At 46.0% G+C, this 22,786-nt stretch overlaps 1 protein-coding gene across 1 annotated transcript; it reads left to right on the forward strand.

Annotated features, from left to right (window-relative positions):
• Window positions 1-511: 511 nt before the first annotated feature.
• LOC123111907 (vacuolar iron transporter 2) lies at window positions 512-3,242 on the forward strand. The gene is made up of 4 exons (XM_044532786.1): window positions 512-854; window positions 2,202-2,287; window positions 2,379-2,493; window positions 2,591-3,242. The coding sequence occupies exons 1-4, from the start codon at window positions 619-621 to the stop codon at window positions 2,889-2,891; spliced, it is 738 nt and encodes a 245-aa protein (XP_044388721.1). The 5' UTR covers window positions 512-618; the 3' UTR covers window positions 2,892-3,242.
• Window positions 3,243-22,786: the final 19,544 nt, after the last annotated feature.

Below are 22,786 nucleotides of genomic sequence, written 5' to 3' on the forward strand. Positions count from 1 at the left end.
CCCGTCGGCGTCAACGCCGCACATACTTTGCCTAGCGAAGCACCCTGGCGACAACAAGAGAGGAAGAAGATGGTGTGTGTGTGCGCGCGCGCGTGGGAGAGGGGGATGGGGGGGGGGGGGGGTAGTCACTTGCCTCAACCCTCTCTCGCAAGGCGTTGCGGCACTGGTTGTGCTAGTTCCTATTACTGCATTTTACAAATCCTTAAAATCAAAGATGCCCTAAAAGTTGGACGTGCAATAACGATCGCTCTCTGCTCCCTTTGAGTTTCTACAAACCATACAACTTGGCATGAGATGGATCCGTGGTTCCATGGTAGATTGGTCTCAGCAAATAATAAAAGTGAAGTACGGACGCATAAAAACATAATCAGACATACTCACCACACATTCACATAGTACCTCGCGTGCCCAAATCCCAAGATTGCCCCGACTTCCCATGTCCAAACAGGACATTTCACCCGGCCTCTAACCCCTATAAATACCCCCTCCCAGCTCTGTCCACTTCGCCTACACCAAAACTTCCCTTGTCATCGCAGATCACGAGCTAGCTATCTGAGCGCAGGAAATAGCTAAACACACCAGCTCGCTCGTAAGCACACTCCCACGCCGACCGGCAAGATGGTGAAGCCTGTGCAGGACGAGGAGAACCAGAGGCTGCTCCTCGACGACCACAAGGAGAAGCACTTCACCTCCGGCGAGGTGGTCCGGGACATCATCATCGGCGTCTCTGACGGCCTCACCGTGCCCTTCGCCCTAGCCGCCGGCCTGTCGGGCGCCAACGCGTCCTCCTCGCTCGTGCTCACCGCCGGGCTCGCCGAGGTCGCCGCCGGCGCCATCTCCATGGGGCTCGGAGGGTAAGGAAACAGATCGAAATCTCCTTGATTTTCTGGGTATATGTTTCCTCTGATTAATGTCGTTTGTTACTCCTCCGGCTATTGCTTTCCTGAACATGTCGCATGCATGCTGCTGGCTTGCTGGATTTGTATGCAAAGGCTTAATTATTTCTGAAACGGAGATTAGTGAGAGTAGCTTGCTGTTCTTGATGCCAAGAATGGAAAGTAGGGGAATGATTAATAACGTCTACTAACCAAAAAATGGAAATTTTTGCCGCACAGACGAATGTTTACTGATGAGTACCCCGCTAAGTTTTATACTCCTACAGTGTTAGTACCTTCCTGCATTGTTCACTAAGTTGGGTCATTTATTGTCCAGAGTCTGGACAACCACTTACCTAGGATTTCTGTAGTTTTCCTTTGTGTCAGCAACAGCTAGGAGTACAAAACAATACTTCCTCCGTGACAAATGCAAGACGTATTTTATGCCCTATGCAAAACCAAAAAAGAAACTGTTCCACGCCCGGTACTTGTGCCCGATCTTTGCACGACATGTAAATCCAGCGGCTAGTGCCCTTGTCAGCCATACGCATGTCCGCCTGGATTTAATCTTCATGTGTGAATTGTGCATTTATTTTGAAAAAAAGACTGTAAGTGAGGCTCCGTAGTAGTTGGTGTAACAAACCCAAGTTATAGGTACCATGCTTTGAATCTGAGTAGGTGAGAAGGCAGAAACCCCTTTCCATCACTATGTTGTGCGTTAGTCTGCGAATCATGCAAATTTTGTCCTGTGCATAGCATGACTCAACCAAAAATGTACAATTATATGTGAGACTCCTAGTGATCCCAAAATGCAATACTGTTCACCTACACTAAGCACACCTGCACACACACACGTGCAAGGGAATTTGACCGGAGTACATTAGAAATAGGGATTATTTTCACACATGAATTACTCAAAAAAATGCCAATTTTTCGTTGATGTATATATGAAATATTCACCAAATGAATAATAAAGTTCTGGAGCAAAATATATGTTATTTTCACAGAGTTTATAGTTTCTCCCTGTTCCGCACTTACAAACACTACTACTCCCTCCGTTCGGAATTACTTGTCTCGAAAATGGATGTATCTAGAACTAAAATACGTCTAGATACAACCATTTCTACGACAAGTAATTCCGAACGGAGGGAGTACTTTTTAAAAAATCGCAAGCACTAATTACTTTTTTTACACTAATTACTAAAACGGGCCGAAGTGATGTCTACATTTAACCCAGCCGAAAGCGGGCTAACTTCTGCTGGGCCGTACCAAACGGAATTAACGCAGTAAAAGCCTACGGCTAATGTGCGCTCGCACTCTTGTCAGGTACCTCGCCGCTAAGAGCGACGCCGACCACTACTACCGGGAGCTGCAGCGCGAGCAGGACGAGATCGACACCGTCCCGGACACAGGTCACTCTCTCACATTCTCTCTCACCTGACACTCTCTATCGATCTGATCGAATCTAAGTATCTAACGGCTGAGATGTATTTCTTTGAGCAGAGGCCGCGGAGATCGCGGACATACTCTCTGAGTACGGGCTGGGCCCCGAGGAGTACGGGCCGGTCGTCACCTCCCTCCGCAACAACCCAAAGGCCTGGCTCGAGTTCATGATGAAGTAATCAATCAGTCAAGCCCACCCAGCCCACTCACTTTTTTTCCAATTAATCTAACCATGTGACTGATCGCGGCGGAACTTTGGTGCACGCATGCAGGTTCGAGCTGGGGCTGGAGAAGCCGGACCCGCGGCGCGCGCTGACGAGCGCGGCGACGATCGCGCTGGCCTACGTCGTCGGCGGCATGGTGCCGCTCTCCCCCTACATGTTCCTGGCGTCGGTCGACAGCGCCATGATGACCTCCGTCGTGGTCACCCTCGCCGCGCTGCTCTTCTTCGGCTACGTCAAGGGCCGCTTCACCGGGAACCGCCCGTTCCTCAGCGCCATCCAGACTGCCATCATCGGCGCGCTTGCCTCCTCCGCCGCCTACGGCATGGCCAAGGCCGTGCAGGCCATCTGATCGAGCTCGAGCCACGCCGCGCCCGGGGGACGGCTAAGTACCAAGAAAAATAAGTACAGCAAGCTACCTACCTGTGTATGTATGATCAAGTGTTGCCATAGTGGAGTGGTAGCTGTACGTGCAGACTCTAGCGTCCGATCTGGTAAGTGTACTGGTGGCCCAAGTGTGCTGATGTGCACCGTTCGTTTTGTTTTCTGTTTCGTTTTCGAGCTCGATGATGATGTACACTATGTTAGTAGTGTATATGTTTGGGTGTATTTGGTTTTTCTTCTGTCGCGTTAGGTAAGTATACTATTTGTAAGGGAAGTTGCGTTATTTAGGTGATGTGGTAATCTGATGGGCTTTGAGTCAGCTGGCAAATGAGTCTTGCGAATCCTCTAAGCAGAGGCCCATATAACTTTTCTGAAGTGGGCTTCGTTTCTGAATTCATCGCCACATGTCGAAAAAAAAAATATTTCTGTGAAGTAAGAGATAGTGACGTCCTCTCTCAAAATTTAAATCTAAATTAAAGAGATAGTGACATACCACATTATCTCGGCAATGACGACGAGGCAGCCAGCAACTCTGTTTCGCGAAAACAATCACAAGTAATATCACTCTCTCGAAAACAACATAAAAACGGAAGACCAGAGTGAGGTAGTTCTTCTCAAGTCAATAGCAACATAAAAACAGTGCCCATCCGCAAAAGAGAAAAAACAGTGCACAGTGTAAAGAAAAGAATTATTACATTTCTGAGCAAGCATATCACCGTAAACTTGTGAAAATATCTGACATAACAAACAATTGGTCTGGACCAAATACATTGATAGTAGCATTAGTTTGTTAACAAGATCCCTCTGGAAGTAAAAAGCTTCAGATCATAACCGTCCCAAACAACACAAAGCGGCACATCATTCTCGTTGCAAATGACAGAAAGTTTCCAAATACTCCCTTCTTCCACTAGTTCAAATGACGGAGTATTGAATGGCAAGGTGGCTAGAACTTTCTTGCAGTGGTCTCACACTTGGTTTCACTCTCTTCTTCCACTTTACCCAGTTATGACTGGATCCATGGTATATGTAATTAGTAAAGATTAAAAAAGAGTCAGGATATTTTAATCTAGATTGGAGATTTGATCTCAACCTCTCAGGTTCACCAAGGGGCATCTACAAAAAGGTTATACCAAGGGCCGCTATCAACGGGCCGGGTGGTTTCTTTTCATGGCAAAGGGAGATTTGATGTTGCTATAGTCTATATCTAATTTCACCGCCCTAAGTGACCGCGACTAGTTTACCTATCTTCGTTATGCCAGCTGGTTGTGACTTCTTGGTCTTTTGGTTTTGGCGTTGTGGCTCTTTGTGAGCTTGCCGTTATTTTATTTTCAGACTGTCAGACCTTGTTGAACCTCTTTATTTATATATAAAGGTGGCCGTATGCATATTTATCTATAAAGGTGGCCGTATGCATCATTCTGATGCAGAGACCGGGAAGTCCCTTTTTTTTTAAAAAAAGTGACCGCGACTAGCTTGAGGCCTTAATTAACAACAAGATCTCGCTGGTGCGCTTACGAATGAATTTCCTCTTCATAGTTCACATATTTCATTGGCATGTATGTCCAATCAGTTGAGATTACATGATTTGATAGCTATGCTTATTGTTAATGAAATTCAAAAGAACCCGTAAAATTAAATATCGTGTACGGATATCATTTTCTGTTTTTTCGAAAAATGGGCACTTTATTACTTAAAATGTCTAAGCATTTCACCCGGCCTAACTAAGATGCACATAGCCAACAAAGTCCTCTCGTACAAGAACAATGAAAAGGCAGAATACAAAGAAACATGTAGAGTCCGTATACCGCCTAAAGCGGAGGTGGGCCAATCCTAAGATCATACTGCCACCCATATTGAGTAAAAGTATCCCTCGCCGTATCCTCCAATCGTGTACACACCTCCTTATCGTCTACCGATATCATTTTCTGTTGCAACCATGACATAATTAAGAGGGAAATCTACTTCAAGGTGACAAAACTAGTCATGTTCATATGATGCCTCTAAAGCCTATTGCGTTATAAAATGGAATGCTACATTAAACCGCAAAATTCTCCTTTCCTCGGCCAATGGAATGCCTAGATATTGCGCTCACAATCAACACTTTCTCACCAATCAATGATCGCTAGCCCAATCAGAAGCGTTCTCCAATCGAACAAATCGCCTTTTCCTGTTTCCCCTGCAAGAGATTTGGGTCAGAAGTGGTAGCTAGGCTAAGTAGGGTAGGAGAGAATTAAGTAAAAGTTGACGCAGAAAGAATGTGAGTCTGAAGCGTGCAAGAAGTGAGGCAAAGCAAGGAAGGCCCAGCGCATGCGTATACTGGATGGTGAATCATGCATCCATCCATCAGACGAACACTTGGCTGAAAACATGCACTGTATACATCAAACTGAGCCTGGGATGGATACTTAGATAGAGAGCATTCCGGCCTCCAAGTTGCCGGATATTGGTAACCACGGATAGATTCCGATTCATGGTGGACACCACTAATAATTGGTATATTCCTGCTGGATCCGGTGTGCTTGGTCGCACCAACGGTTTATGCAGAACGATATGCTGCTTTGCTTTGCTTCAGCTAATCGGAATGGCCGGTGCTGCTATCTTTATAGCTAGTATCTACAGCGACAGGTAACGTTCGAGATGCCATCGTTCATGTTAAGAGCTAAAATCTCTGTTTATCTGATACTCCTATATGAGCTAGAAATTTTCTCGCATCAACTGCCTTATTTTGATTGGGATGGATTACTGCTGCATTAGAGTTGCTGCGTTGGCGACCTGCTGCTGATGATTTGGCCCGGTATCCTTCGTGTTGGTGTTAAGCAGGGGCTCCTTTCGCCAGGTGGGTTGTCAGGATGATGGTTAGGAAAGGCATGGCCGGCCATCCACGTACTGTTCATGCAATAGAGAAGCTACACATTTTTTTTTGCGGGAAAAGCCATGTATTACTCATTCAAGAGGTCCTTACAATCATCTTGCACCAAACCCAGGACACTGGGAGGCCCCGATCGTAGCCACGTCACAGTTCTTTGGCTAACTCTAGCAAATTTGGCTAAACTATCACTAGCTTTATTTTGGCTACGGGATACAAGAGTAATACACGTTTCTCTCAAAGTTCTAAGGAACTTGATTTTATTGACTATGGAAGCATACACTGATCTGTCAACTCCCTCCTCCTGGATCAGAGAAACAGCCGCGCTCGAATCCATCTCCACAACAATGGGTGCTTCACTTCTTTGTAGTGACAATGAAAGTCCTTCCATACACGCATGAAGCTCCGATTCCAGCGCGTCCCGGCAAGAAAACAGCTGTCTACACGCAGTAAAGATAATACCACCCACCTCGTCTCGCAGGATCATACCTGAGCCTGCTGAACCCCCTTCTTCATAAGAACCATCGGTGTTTAATTTTGCCCAACCTCGCTGGGGCGGAGACCACCTCAACTCTGGCACCGTGGTACAAGTTCGAGGGGATTTAGCAATGAATACACAACTCGCCTTACCCTTCCGGGGGTCCATATCACCATTTACTTTGGAAGCAATGAGCGACTCCAAATAGCTCTGAAGAAACCTGCATGATGCACTCACATGCGGGGCAGGTTTTTGATGCACCACCTCATTACGCACATACCAAGACCTCCAAAACGTAAATAGTAGCATGCTTGGTGTGGTTTGGTCCAGCTTTTCCAGGAGCTGAAATAACCATTCCTTGCCTGTGTACATAATCGTTTCAAGTGCTGGCAGCTTCCATACCTCGGACATGGCCTCATATAGTTGACGAGCAAGCGGGCAGCGAAGAACCGGGTGGAAATTATCCTCAGTTTCCATAGCACAGATTGGACACAGGCTTGTAACTTCTAGCCTTCTTTTTTGTTTATTTTTCCACGTTGGGAGACTATCCATACATAACCGCCATGCAAAATTCTAAACTTTGGGAGGAACCTCAGCAGACCATACCAATTTCCATAGTGATCTGTCACCATCTGGGTTACTACTCGAAGCTGCAGCATTACTTCTATGTTCCTCCTGAAAGGCCATATCATAGGCCGATTTTACAGAGAACTGGCCATTACGCCCTGGCCCCCATGCTATCACGTCCTCCTCCTTTCTTGGTGACGCTCGAATCTTCAGAATTTCCGTGACATCAGCTGCAACAAAATACTTCACCAATTGATCATACTTCCAGGAGCCATTATCATACAAAAGATCAGCCACGAAACGGACACGGCATCGACCTTGTGGAGAGATCGGCCTAAAAGAGAAAGGCCGGGGGATCCAATTATCTCTCCAAATTCTAATACTATTGCCATTCCCGACCCTCCATAGCAATCCCTTTTTCAGCAAGTCCAATCCATGACTTATAGCCTGCCATGAGGATGAGGCGTTCCCCAAGAAGACAGTATCTTCAAACTTCCCATTTGGATAGTAACATGCTTTAAGAACTCTTGCGCATAGACTGTCCGGCCTGGTGATCAATCTCCATGCTTGACGTGAGAGCAGTGCTTGGTTGAAAATACGGAGGTCTCGGAATCCAACTCCTCCTCTTGACTTAGGCTGAAGAAGATAATCCCACCCTTTCCAATGCACTTTCCTCTTACCTTTCTCTGAGCCCCAATAAAAATTCCTGATCATCCTTGTAAGCTCATCACACAAGGAAAACGGTAATTTAAAAACCCCCATGACATATGTTGGAAGCGCTTGGGCTACCGATTTGATGAGGACCTCTCTTCCCGGCTGTGCTAGATGTCCATCCCCCCATTGTATCAGACGTTTTCTTAAACTCATTTGCAAGTTCTGAAATTTACCCTTGGACATGCGACCCTCTGGTGTAGGAAGACCCAAGTACCTTTCCTCAAATAGCGTGCTGGTCACCTGGAGGGTATTCCTAACTTGATTCTGGAGAAGCTACACATGATTGTGCACGTTGGCGTTTTTCGCTGGATCACATGCTGCTACGATTTCATCGTTGTCAGACTTTCTATTAGGCCTGCAGATACTTGTTATTATATGTGTATTGTTTCTTGTGTACGTCTCCATTGTATAAGGGGCTTTTCTTCACTTTATCACATCTGTATATGTACTAGCCTTTGGCCCTGAGTAAAGCGTGTTGCTCATTTATCCAATATGGTATCAGATGTTAGGTTCCCCTCTCTCCCGCACGCTGCAACTCTGTGCTAGATTCTCTCCCGATTCCGGCCCTTCCAGTCGCGGATCCGGCTGACCCGGCCCAGTTGCTGCCACCTTTTGCCCGGCCGGCCGGCCATCCCTCGTCACGGCTTCGTCCCGCTCTCCCCAGCTGCCTCGCTGCCCCGCTGGAAACTGCTTCCCGGCTGCCTATCTCGAGCTCGTCCGGTGGTTGGCCGCTCCCTTGCGCCTTCGCCACCGACCGGCCCGAGTGCTCCTCTCCTTCCTGCCGGATCCGCTTCCTGCTGCTGCCGCCGGCCCCTGGCCTTTGCTCGCCTGCGGGAGTGTGCGTGCCGGCTTCCCGCGAGCGGGCGCTCGATCCAGCGAGCTCGCGAGCGGGCGCTCGATCCAGCGAGCTCGCGAGCGGGTGCTTGATCCCGCGCTTGGGGGCTCGATCCCCTCGATCCCGCTTGGGCTGCGCGTGGGTGCTTGATCCCCTCGATCTAGCGCGTGGGATTTACTGTTCCTGTTGACTTCCAAAAAAGAGAGAGACAGAAGAAGGCATATCTCAGTATGTCATCTTCGGGCTATGCGGCTGTTCCTCGCTGCTCGGTGATCTTCGATGGCACCAACTATGCTGAGTTTGTGGGCTTCATGCGCATCCATATGCGTGGACTCCTTCTGTGGAGTGTTCTTTCTGGCGAGGTCCCTTGTCCGCCATGCCCGGTTGCGCCGGTGGCCCCAATCCCACCAGTGTCGCCGGTCCTTGCTGCTGATGCTTCTGAGGCTGACCGGGATGCTACCAAGGCTCTCGATGATGCTATGGTTGATGCTTATGATCAGCAGGTATCCGCCTATTCTGATGCTTTTTTGTCTACCGGGATGATCTGTCTGCTTACACTAAGTGGTGCAATGATGATGCTCGAGCTGCTGCTGTTCTCACTGCGAGTGTCCTCCCTCAGTTTGCTTCGGAGTTCATGGGCCTCGGCACTGTTGCAGCAATGTGGTCCTATCTTTGTCAGCGCTATCAGCCCTCTGGAGATGCTCTATACCTCTCTGTGGTGCATCAAGAGTATGCTCTTCAGCAGGGTGACTCGTCTGTTGATGAGTTCTATTCACAGTGCTCTGCCATCTGGCGTCAACTTGACTCACTGCGGACAATTGTTTGTGGAACTTGCTGTTGCTGTCAGACTATGCGGTTAGACTTGGAGTTTCAGAGGGTTCATGAGTTCTTATCCCGTCTTCGCTCTGAGTTTGAGCCTCTCCGTGCTCACCTTCTTGCTTGTGGCCGTGTTCCTCTCTCGGAGGTGCTTGCCGAGCTTCGTGCTGAGGAGACCCGCCTTCGCTCTGCGGGGCTGCTGGCGATTCCGTCTGTGTTGGCTGCTCGGGCTCATGTGTCATCTGCTCGGCTCACTGCTCCACCACTCCTACCTACACCTTCAGGGGGGTGGGTCGCCCTCCTTATGCTGAGAAGGGCTGGTCGCACCGTGACACCTTCTGTGGCTACTGCTCTCGGCCAGGTCACCCAGAGTCGGATTGCCGTGAGAAGAAGCGAGACCAGAGGCGCTCCTCTCCTAGTGGGACTCCCGGATCTTCCTCGACTCCATCACTCACTGACCAGGACATTGTTCGGCTTAAACGCCTTCTAGCTTCCTCTGGTTCTTCACCGACAGGCTCTGCTGCTGTTGTGACTGCTTCCACCACTTCATCACCGTCGACATCTACACTGTCAGGTACATCTTCGTGGGTTCTGGACTCTGGATCTTCCTTTCATATGTCCTCTGATTCTTCGGCATTGTCTTCTCTTTGCCCTCTTGACTCTCCTATTAATATTCTTACTGCCGATGGCACATCTCTTCTTGTTGCTAGTCATGGTATTCTTTTGACTCCATCTTTTTCTGTTCCTAGTGTTTCACATGTTCCTTGCCTTACCATGAATCTTTTTTCCGCCGGTCAACTTATTGATTCTGGTTGTCGGGTCATTCTTGATACCAATTCTTGCTCCATTCAGGACTGTCGTACAAAGTTTTTGGTTGGTGCTGGCCCCCGGCGCCGTGAGTCCGAGGGGCTTTGGGAAGTTGACTGGCTTTGTGTTCCTTCCGCTGCCACCACTTTAGTTAGCTCTCATGCTCTTGCTGCCTCTTCGTCTGCGTCCTTCCAACAGTGGCATCATCACCTTGGTCACATCTGTGGCTCTTGCTTGTCTTCCTTAGTGCGTCAGGGCCTATTAGGGTCTGTATCTGGAGATGTTTCTTTACCTTGTAATGGTTGTAGACTTGGCAAACAGACCCAGTTACCTTATCCTATCAGTTAGTCGGTCTCTCAGCATCCTTTTGACTTAGTTCATTCTGATGTCTGAGGTCCAGCCCCTTTTGATTCAAAAGGTGGTCATCGCTACTATGTTTTGTTTATTGATGATTTCTCTCGCTACACTTGGCTCTACTTCATGAAATCTCGTAGTGAGGTGCTCTCTATATACAAACGATTTGCTGCCATGATTCACACTCAGTTTTCCACGCCTATTCGTGTTGGAAATATGCCCTAGAGGCAATAATAAATTAGTTATTATTATATTTCCTTGTTCATGATAATCATTTATTATCCATGCTATAATTGTATTGATAGGAAACTCAGATACATGTGTGGATACATAGACAACATCACGTCCCTAGCAAGCCTCTATTGACTAGCTCGTTGATCAATAGATGGTTACGGTTTCTTAACCATGGACATTGGATGTCGTTGATAACGGGATCACATCATTAGAAGAATGATGTGATGGACAAGACCTAATCCTAAGCCTAGCACAAAGATCGTAGTTCGTATGCTAAAGCTTTTCTAATGTCAAGTATCTTTTCCTTAGACCATGAGATTGTGCAACTCCCGGATACCGTAGGAATGCTTTGGGTGTACCAAACGTCACGGCAATAAAGGTGCACTACAGGTATCTCCAAAAGTGTCTGTTGGGTTGGCACGAATCGAGACTGGGATTTGTCACTCCGTGTAAACGGAGAGGTATCTCTGGGCCCACTCGGTAGGACATCATCATAATGTGCACAATGTGACCAAGGGGTTGATCACGGGATGATGTGTTATGGAACGAGTAAAGAGACTTGCCGGTAACAAGATTGAACAAGGTATCAGGATACCGACGATCGAATCTCGGGCAAGTACAATACCGCTAGACAAAGGGAATTGTATACGGGATCGATTGAGTCCTTGACATCATGGTTCATCCGATAAGATCATCGTGGAACATGTGGGAGCCAACATGGGTATCCAGATCCCGCTGTTGGTTATTGACCGGAGAACGTCTCGGTCATGTCTACATGTCTCCCGAACCCGTAGGGTCTACACACTTAAGGTTCGATGACGCTAGGGTTATAAAGGAAGTTTGTATGTGGTTACCGAATGTTGTTCGGAGTCCCGGATGAGATCCCGTACGTCACGAGGAGTTCCGGAATGGTCCGGAGGTAAAGATTTATATATGGGAAGTCCTGTTTTGGTCACCGGAAAAGTTTCGGGTTTTATCGGTAACGTACCGGGACCACCGGGAGGGTCCCGGGGGTCCACCAAGTGGGGCCACCGGCCCCGGAGGCTTGCATGGGCCTAGAGTGGAAAGGGACCAGCCCCAGAGTGGGCTGGTGCGCCTCCCACCCTTGCCCAAGGCGCAGCTAGGAGGGGAGAGTGGAAACCCTAGGCGCAGATGGGCCTATAGGCCCACCCTAGGGCGCGCCCCCTCTCTCCCCCTCTTGGCCGCCTCCTCCAAGTCCCATCTAGGGCTGGCCGCCGCCCCTAGGGGTGGAAACCTAGGTGGGGGCGCAGCCCCCTCTTCCCCTATATATAGTGGAGGCATTGGAGCAGCCCAACATATGAGTTTCTTCTCTTGTTGGCGCAGCCCTACCTCTCTTTCTCCTCATATCTCGCGGTGCTTGGTGAAGCCCTGCTGACTACCACGCTCCTCCATCACCACCACGCCGTTGTGCTGCTGCTGGATGGAGTCTTCCTCAACCTCTCCCTCTCTCCTTGCTGGATCAAGGCGTGGGAGACGTCACCGGGATGTACGTGTGTTGAACGCGGAGGTGCCGTCCGTTCGGCACTAGGATCTCCGGTGATTTGGATCACGACGAGTACGACTCCTTCAACCCCGTTCTCTTGAACGCTTCCGCTTAGCGATCTACAAGGGTATGTAGATGCACTCTCCTTCCCCTCGTTGCTGGTTTCTCCATAGATAGATCTTGGTGACACGTAGGAAAATTTTGAATTTCTGCTACGTTCCCCAACAGTGGCATCATGAGCTAGGTCTATTGCGTAGATTCTTTGCACGAGTAGAACACAAAGTAGTTGTGGGCGTTGATTTTGTTCAATATGCTTACTGTTACTAGTCCAATCTTGTTTCGACGGTATTGTGGGATGAAGCGGCCCGGACCGACCTTACACGTACACTTACGTGAGACAGGTTCCACCGACTGACATGCACTTGGTGCATAAGGTGGCTAGTGGGTGCCAGTATCTCCCACTTTAGTCGGAACGGATTCGATGAAAAGGGTCCTTATGAAGGGTAAATAGCAATTGGCATATCACGTTGTGGTTTTGTGTAGGTAAGAAACGTTCTTGCTAGAAACCCATAGCAGCCACGTAAAACATGCAAACAACAATTAGAGGATGTCGAACTTGTTTTTGCAGGGTATGCTCTATGATGTGATATGGCCAAGAAGAATGTGATGAATTATATGTGATGTATGAGATTGATCATGTTCTTGTAATAGGAATCACGACTTGCATGTCGATGAGTATGACAACCGGCAGGAGCCATAGGAGTTGTCTTTATTTATTGTATGACCTGCGTGTCATTGAACAATGCCATGTAATTACTTTACTTTATTGCTAACCGGTAGCCATAGTAGTAGAAGTAATAAGTTGGCGAGACAACTTCATGGAGACACGATGATGGAGATCATGATGATGGAGATCATGGTGTCATGCCGGTGACGATGATGATCATGGAGCCCCGAAGATGGAGATCAAAAGGAGCAAAATGATATTGGCCATATCGTCACTATTTGATTGCATGTGATGTTTATCATGTTTATGCATCTTATTTGCTTAGAACGACGGTAGTAAATAAGATGATCCCTCATTAAAATTTCAAGAAAGTGTTCCCCCTAACTGTGCGCCGTTGCGAAAGTTCGTCGTTTCGAAGCACCACGTGATGATCGGGTGTGATAGATTCTTACGTTCACATACAACGGGTGTAAGCCAGATTTACACACGCGAAACACTTAGGTTGACTTGACGAGCCTAGCATGTACAGACATGGCCTCGGAACACAAGAGACCGAAAGGTCGAGCATGAGTTGTATGGTGGATACGATCAACATGAAGATGTTCACCGATGATGACTAGTCCGTCTCACGTGATGATCGGACACGGCCTAGTTGACTCGGATCATGTAATCACTTAGATGACTAGAGGGATGTCTATCTGAGTGGGAGTTCATAAGATGAACTTAATTATCCTGAACATAGTCAAGAACCCTTTGCAAATTATGTCATAGCTCGCACTTTAGTTCTACTGTTTTATATATGTTCCTAGAGAAAATATAGTTGAAAGTTGAAAGTAGCGATTATGCGGACAGTAGAAAGCTTATGTCCTTAATGCACCGCTCAGTGTGCTGAACCCCAAACGTCATTTGTGGATGTTGCGAACATCAGACATGCACGTTTAGATAACTACGTGATAGTTCAGTTAAATGGTTTAGAGTAGAGGCACCAAAGACGTTTACGAAACGTCGCGGAACATATGAGATGTTTCGAGGGCTGAAATTGGGATTTCAGGCTCGTGCCCACGTCAAGAGGTATAAGACCTCCGACGATTTTCTTAGCCTGCAAACTAAGGGAGAAAAGCTCAATCGTTGAGCTTGTGCTCAGATTGTGTGAGTGCAACAATCACTTGAATCGAGTGGGAGTTGATCTTCCAGATGAGATGGTGATGTTTCTCCAAAGTCATTGCCACCAAGCTACTAGAGCTTCGTGATGAACTATAACATATCAGGGATATATATGATGATCCTTGAAGTATTCGCGATGTTTGACACCGCGAAAGTAGAAGTCAAGTAGGAGCATCAATTGTTGATGGTTAGTTAAACCACTAGTATCAAAAGGGGCAAGGGCAAGAAGGGATACTTCATGAAACGGCAAATCAGCTGCTGCTCCAGTGAAGAAACCCAAGGTTGAACCCAAACCCGAGACTAAGTGCTTCTGTGATAAGGGGAATAGTCACTAGAGCGGAATTACCCTAGATACTTGGTAGATGAGAAGGCTGGCAAGGTCGATAGAAGTATATTGGATATACATTATGTTAATGTGTACTTTACTAGTACTCCTAGTAGCACCAGGGTATTAGATACCGGTTCGGTTGCTAAGTGTTAGTAACTCGAAATAAAAGAGCTACGGAATAAACGGAGACTAGCTAAAGGTGAGCTGACGATATGTGTTGGAAGTGTTTCCAAGTTTGATATGATCAAACATCGCACGCTCCCTCTACCATCAAGATTAGTATTAAACCTGAATAATTGTCATTTGGTGTTTGCGTTGAGCATAGACATGATTGGATTATGTCTATCGCAATACGGTTATTCATTTAAGGAGAATAATGGTTACTCTATTTATTTGAATAATACCTTCAATGGTCTTGCACCTAAAGGAATGGTTTATTGAATCTCGATCGTAGTGATACACATTTTCATGCCAAAATTATAAGATAGTAATGATAGTACCACTTACTTGTGGCACTGCCATGTAAGTCATATTGGTATAAAACGCATGAAGAAGCTCCATGTTGATGGATCTTTGGACTCACTCATTTTTGAAAAGTTTGAGACATGCGAACCATGTCTATTGGTGCATACGCATGAAGAAACTCCATGCAGATGGATCGTTTAGACTCACTTGATTTTGAATCACTTGAGATATGCAAATCATACCACATGGACAAGATGACTGAAAAGCCTCGGTTTCAGTAAGATGGAACTAGATAGCAACTTGTTGGAAGTAACACATTTTGATGTGTGCAGTCCAATGAGTGCTGAGGCATGCAGTGAATATCGTTATGTTCTTACTTCACAGATGATTCGAGTAGATGTTGAGTATATTTACTTGATGAAACACAAGTCTGAATTATTGAATGGTTCAAGTAATTTCAGAGTGAAGTTTAAGATCTTCGTGACAAGAGGATAGAATGTCTATGATATGATCATAGAGATGAATATCTGAGCTACGAGTTTTGGCACACAATTAAGACATTGTGGAAATTGTTTCACAATTAATACTGCCTGGAACACCATAGTGTGATGGTGTGTCCAAACATCATAGTAGCACCCTATTGGATATGGTGCGTACCTTGATGTCTCTTACCGAATTATCACTATCGTTCATGGGTTAGGCATTAGAGACAACCGCACTCACTTTAATAGCGTACCACGTAATTCCGTTGAGACGACACCATTTGGAGAAACCTAAGTTGTCGTTTCTTAAAAGTTTGGGGCTACGACGCTTATGTGAAAAAGTTTCAGGTTGATAAGCTCGAACCCAAAGCGGATAAAATGCATCTTCATAGGACACCCAAAACAGTTGGGTATACCTCCTAATTCAGATCTGAAAGCAATAGGGATATTTTCTTAAACCGGGTCCTTTCTCGAGGAAAAGTTTGTCTCGAAAAGTTGAGTGGGAGGATGGTGGAGACTTATTGAACCATTACTACAACTAGTGTGTAGCAGGGCACAGGAAGTTGTTCCTATGGCACCTACACCAATTGAAGTAGAAGCTTATGATAGTGATCATGAAACTTCGGATCAAGTCACTACCGTACCTCGTAGGGTGACAAGGATGTGTACTGCTTCAGAGTGGTACAGTAATCCTGTCTTGAAGGTCATGTTGCTAGACAACAATGAACCTACGAGCTATGGAGAAGCGATGGTGGGCCCAAATTCCGACAAATGGTTAGAAGCCATGAAATCCGAGATAGGATCCATGTATCAGAACAAAGCATGGACTTTGGTGGACTTGCCCAATGATCGGCAAGCCACTGAGATAAATGGATCTTTAAGAAGAAGACGGACGTGGACGGTAATGTCACCGTCTATGAAGCTCGACTTGTGGCGAAGAGTTTTTTCACAAGTTCAAGGAGTTGACTACGATGAGATTTTCTCATCCGTAGCGATGCTTAAGTCCGTCGGAATCATGTTAGCATTAGCTGCATTTATGAAATCTGGCAGATGGATGTCAAAACGAGTTTCCTTACCAGTTTTCGTAAGGAAAGGTTGTATGTGATACAATCAGAAAGGTTTTGTCAATCCTAAGGATGCTAAAAGGTATGCTAGCTCTAGCGATCCTTCTAAGGACTGGAGTAAGCATCTCGGAGTTGGAATGTACGCTTTGATGAGATGATCAAAGATTTTGGGATTTATACAAAGTTTATGAGAAACTTGTATTTCCAAAGAAGTGAGTGGGAGCACTATAGAATTTCTGATAAGTATATGTTGTAAACATATTGTTGATCAGAAATGATGTAGAATTTCTAGAAAGCATATAGGGTTATTTGAAAAGTGCTTTTCAATAAGAAACCTAGATCAAGCTACTTGAACATTGAGCATCAAAATCTATGAGGATGGATCAAAATGCTTAATAAGACTTTCAAATGAGCATATACCTTGACATGATCTTGAAGGTGTTCAAGATGGATCAGTCAAAGAAGGAGTTCTTGCCTGAGATGTAAGGTATGAAGTTAAGACTTAAAGCTCGACCACGGCAGAAAAGAGAGAAAGAACGAAGGTCGTCCCCTATGCTTCAGACGTAGGCTCTATAGTATGCTATGTTGTGTACCGCACCGGAAGTGTGCCTTGCCATGAGTCAGTCAAGGGGTACAAGAATGATCCAGGAATGGATCATTAGACAGCGGTCAAAATTGTCCTTGGAGTAAATAAGGACATGTTTCTCGATTATGGAGGTGATAAAAAGTTCGGCGTAAAGGGTTACGTCGATGCAAGCTTTAACACCTATCCGAGTGACTCTGAGTAGCAAACCGGATACGTATAGTGGAGCAACCATTTGGAATAGCTACAAGTGGAGCGTGGAAGCAGCATTTACAATATGACATAGAGAATTGCGAAGTACATACAGGATCTGAATGTTACAGACCCGTTGACTAAAACCTCTCTCACAAGCAAAACATGATCAAACCCCAGAACTCATTGAGTCTTAATCACATGATGATGTGAACTAGTTTAATGACACTAGTAAACTCTTTGGATGTTGGTCACATGGCGATGTGACCTGTGAGTGTTAATCACATGGCGATGTGAACTAGATTATTGACTCTAGTGCAAGTGGGAGACTGTTGGAAATATGCCCTAGAGGCAATAATAAATTAGTTATTATTATATTTCCTTGTTCATGATAATCGTTTATTATCCATGCTATAATTGTATTGATAGGAAACTCAGATACATGTGTGGATACATAGACAACACCATGTCCCTAGTAAGCCTCTAGTTGACTAGCTCGTTGATCAATAGATGGTTACGGTTTCCTGACCATGGACATTGGATGTCGTTGATAACGGGATCACATCATTAGGAGAATGATGTGATGGACAAGACCCAATCCTAAGCCTAGCACAAAGATCGTAGTTCGTATGCTAAAGCTTTTCTAATGTCAAGTATCTTTTCCTTAGACCATGAGATTGTGCAACTCCCGGATACCGTAGGAATGCTTTGGGTGTACCAAACGTCACAACGTAACTGGGTGGCTATAAAGGTACACTACAGGTATCTCCGAAAGTGTCTGTTGGGTTGGCACGAATCGAGACTGGGATTTGTCACTCCGTGTAAACGGAGAGGTATCTCTGGGCCCACTCGGTAGGACATCATCATAATGTGCACAATGTGACCAAGGGGTTGATCACGGGATGATGTGTTACGGAACGAGTAAAGAGACTTGCCGGTAACGAGATTGAACAAGGTATCAGGATACCGACGATCGAATCTCGGGCAAGTACAATACCGCTAGACAAAGGGAATTGTATACGGGATCGATTGAGTCCTTGACATCGTGGTTCATCCGATGAGATCATCGTGGAACATGTGGGAGCCAACATGGGTATCCAGATCCCGCTGTTGGTTATTGACTGGAGAACGTCTCGGTCATGTCTACATGTCTCCCGAACCCGTAGGGTCTACACACTTAAGGTTCGATGACGCTAGGGTTATAAAGGAAGTTTGTATGTGGTTACCAAATGTTTTTCGGAGTCCCGGATGAGATCCCGGACGTCATGAGGAGTTTCGTAATGGTCCGGAGGTAAAGATTTATATATGGGAAGTCCTGTTTTGGTCACCGGAAAAGTTTCAGGTTTTATCGGTAACGTACCGGGACCACCGGGAGGGTCCCGGGGGTCCACCAAGTGGGGCCACCGGCCCCGAAGGCTTGCATGGGCCTAGAGTGGAAAGGGACCAGCCCCAGAGAGGGCTGGTGCGCCTCCCACCCTTGCCCAAGGCGCAGCTAGGAGGGGAGAGGGGAAACCCTAGGCGCAGATGGGCCTATAGGCCCACCCTAGGGCGCGCCCCCTCTCTCCCCCTCTTGGCCGCCCCCTCCAAGTCCCATCTAGGGCTGGCCGCCGCCCCCTAGGGGTGGAAACCTAGGTGGGGGCGCAGCCCCCTCTTCCCCTATATATAGTGGAGGCATTGGAGCAGCCCAACATATGAGTTTCTTCTCCTGTTGGCGGAGCCCTACCTCTCTTTCTCCTCATATCTCGCGGTGCTTGGCGAAGCCCTGCTGGACTACCACGCTCCTCCATCACCACCACGCCGTTGTGCTGCTGCTGGATGGAGTCTTCCTCAACCTCTCCCTCTCTCCTTGCTGGATCAAGGCGTGGGAGACGTCACCGGGCTGTACGTGTGTTGAACGCGGAGGTGCCGTCCGTTCGGCACTAGGATCTCCGGTGATTTGGATCACGACGAGTACGACTCCTTCAACCCCGTTCTCTTGAACTCTTCCGCTTAGCGATCTACAAGGGTATGTAGATGCACTCTCCTTCCCCTCGTTGCTGGTTTCTCCATAGATAGATCTTGGTGACACGTAGGAAAATTTTGAATTTCTGCTACGTTCCCCAACAGTGGCATCATGAGCTAGGTCTATTGCGTAGATTCTTTGCACGAGTAGAACACAAAGTAGTTGTGGGCGTTGATTTTGTTCAATATGCTTACCGTTACTAGTCCAATCTTGTTTCGACGGTATTGTGGGATGAAGCGGCCCGGACCGACCTTACACGTACTCTTACGTGAGACAGGTTCCACCGACTGACATGCACTTGGTGCATAAGGTGGCTAGCGGGTGCCAGTCTCTCCCACTTTAGTCGGAACGGATTCGATGAAAAGGGTCCTTATGAAGGGTAAATAGCAATTGGCATATCACGTTGTGGTTTTGCGTAGGTAAGAAACGTTCTTGCTAGAAACCCATAGCAGCCACGTAAAACATGCAAACAACAATTAGAGGACGTCTAACTTGTTTTTGCAGGGTATGCTATGTGATGTGATATGGCCAAGAAGAATGTGATGAATGATATGTGATGTATGAGATTGATCATGTTCTTGTAATAGGAATCACGACTTGCATGTCGATGAGTATGACAACCGGCAGGAGCCATAGGAGTTGTCTTTATTTATTGTATGACCTGCGTGTCATTGAACAACGCCATGTAATTACTTTACTTTATTGCTAACCGGTAGCCATAGTAGTAGAAGTAATAGTTGGCGAGACAACTTCATGAAGACACGATGATGGAGATCATGATGATGGAGATCATGGTGTCATGCCGGTGACGATGATGATCATGGAGCCCCGAAGATGGAGATCAAAAGGAGCAAAATGATATTGGCCATATCATGTCACTATTTGATTGCATGTGATGTTTATCATGTTTATGCATCTTATTTGCTTAGAACGACGGTAGTAAATAAGATGATCCCTCATTAAAATTTCAAGAAAGTGTTCCCCCTAACTGTGCACCGTTGCGAAAGTTCGTCGTTTCGAAGCACCACGTGATGATCGGGTGTGATAGATTCTTACGTTCACATACAACGGGTGTAAGCCAGATTTACACACGCGAAACACTTAGGTTGACTTGACGAGCCTAGCATGTACAGACATGGCCTCGGAACACAAGAGACCGAAAGGTCGAGCATGAGTCGTATAGTAGGATACGATCAACATGAAGATGTTCACCGATGATGACTAGTCCGTCTCACGTGATGATCGGACACGGCCTAGTTGACTCGGATCATGTAATCACTTAGATGACTAGAGGGATGTCTATCTGAGTGGGAGTTCATAAGATGAACTTAATTATCCTGAACATAGTCAAAAGATCTTTGCAAATTATGTCGTAAGCTCGCGCTTTAGTTCCACTGTTTAGATATGTTCCTAGAGAAAATATAGTTGAAAGTTGACAGTAGCGATTATGCGGACAGTAGAAAGCTTATGTCCTTAATGCACCGCTCAGTGTGCTGAACCCCAAACGTTGTTTGTGGATGTTGCGAACATCGGACATACACGTTTTGATAACTACGTGATAGTTCAGTTAAACGGTTTAGAGTAGAGGCACCAAAGACGTTTTTCGAAACGTCGCGGAACATATGAGATGTTTCGAGGGCTGAAATTGGGATTTCAGGCTCGTGCCCACGTCAAGAGGTATGAGACCTCCGACGATTTTCTTAGCCTGCAAACTAAGGGAGAAAAGCTCAATCGTTGAGCTTGTGCTCAGATTGTCTGAGTGCAACAATCACTTGAATCGAGTGGGAGTTGATCTTCCAGATGAGATAGTGATGTTTCTCCAAAGTCATTGCCACCAAGCTGCTAGAGCTTCGTGATGAACTATAACATATCAGGGATAGATATGATGATCCTTGAGGTATTCACGATGTTTGACACCGCGAAAGTAGAAATCAAGAAGGAGCATCAATTGTTGATGGTTGGTGAAACCACTAGTTTCAAGAAGGGCAAGGGCAAGAAGGGATACTTCATGAAACGGCAAATCAGCTGCTGCTCCAGTGAAGAAACCCAAGGTTGAACCCAAACCCGAGACTAAGTGCTTCTGTGATAAGGGGAATAGTCACTAGAGCGGAATTACCCTAGATACTTGGTAGATGAGAAGGCTGGCAAGGTCGATAGAAGTATATTGGATATACATTATGTTAATGTGTACTTTACTAGTACTCCTAGTAGCACCAGGGTATTAGATACCGGTTCGGTTGCTAAGTGTTAGTAACTCGAAATAAAAGAGCTACGGAATAAACGGAGACTAGCTAAAGGTGAGCTGACGATATGTGTTGGAAGTGTTTCCAAGTTTGATGTGATCAAACATCGCACGCTCCCTCTACCATCAAGATTAGTATTAAACCTGAATAATTGTCATTTGGTGTTTGCGTTGAGCATAGACATGATTGGATTATGTCTATCGCAATACGGTTATTCATTTAAGGAGAATAATGGTTACTCTATTTATTTGAATAATACCTTCAATGGTCTTGCACCTAAAGGAATGGTTTATTGAATCTCGATCGTAGTGATACACATTTTCATGCCAAAAATTATAAGATAGTAATGATAGTACCACTTACTTGTGGCACTGCCATGTAAGTCATATTGGTATAAAACGCATGAAGAAGCTCCATGTTGATGGATCTTTGGACTCACTCATTTTTGAAAAGTTTGAGACATGCGAACCATGTCTATTGGTGCATACGCATGAAGAAACTCCATGCAGATGGATCGTTTAGACTCACTTGATTTTGAATCACTTGAGATATGCAAATCATACCACATGGACAAGATGACTGAAAAGCCTCGGTTTCAGTAAGATGGAACTAGATAGCAACTTGTTGGAAGTAACACATTTTGATGTGTGCAGTCCAATGAGTGCTGAGGCATGCAGTGAATATCGTTATGTTCTTACTTCACAGATGATTCGAGTAGATGTTGAGTATATTTACTTGATGAAACACAAGTCTGAATTATTGAATGGTTCAAGTAATTTCAGAGTGAAGTTTAAGATCTTCGTGACAAGAGGATAGAATGTCTATGATATGATCATAGAGATGAATATCTGAGTTACGAGTTTTGGCACACAATTAAGACATTGTGGAAATTGTTTCACAATTAATACCGCCTGGAACACCATAGTGTGATGGTGTGTCCGAACATCATAGTAGCACCCTATTGGATATGGTGCGTACCTTGATGTCTCTTATCGAATTATCACTATCGTTCATGGGTTAGGCATTAGAGACAACCGCACTCACTTTAATAGGGTACCACGTAATTCCGTTGAGACGACACCGTTTGGAGAAACCTAAGTTGTCGTTTCTTAAAAGTTTGGGGCTGCGACGCTTATGTGAAAAAGTTTCAGGTTGATAAGCTCGAACCCAAAGCGGATAAAATGCATCTTCATAGGACACCCAAAACAGTTGGGTATACCTCCTAATTCAGATCCGAAAGCAATAGGGATTGTTTCTTAAACCGGGTCCTTTCTCGAGGAAAAGTTTGTCTCGAAAAGTTGAGTGGGAGGATGGTGGAGACTTGATATGGTTATTGAACCATTACTACAACTAGTGTGTAGCAGGGCACAGGAAGTTGTTCCTATGGCACCTACACCAATTGAAGTAGAAGCTTATGATAGTGATCATGAAACTTCGG

Source organism: Triticum aestivum, chromosome 5B (genome assembly GCF_018294505.1).
Source record: "Triticum aestivum cultivar Chinese Spring chromosome 5B, IWGSC CS RefSeq v2.1, whole genome shotgun sequence".
In the NCBI taxonomy this organism is placed as follows: Eukaryota; Viridiplantae; Streptophyta; class Magnoliopsida; order Poales; family Poaceae; genus Triticum; species Triticum aestivum.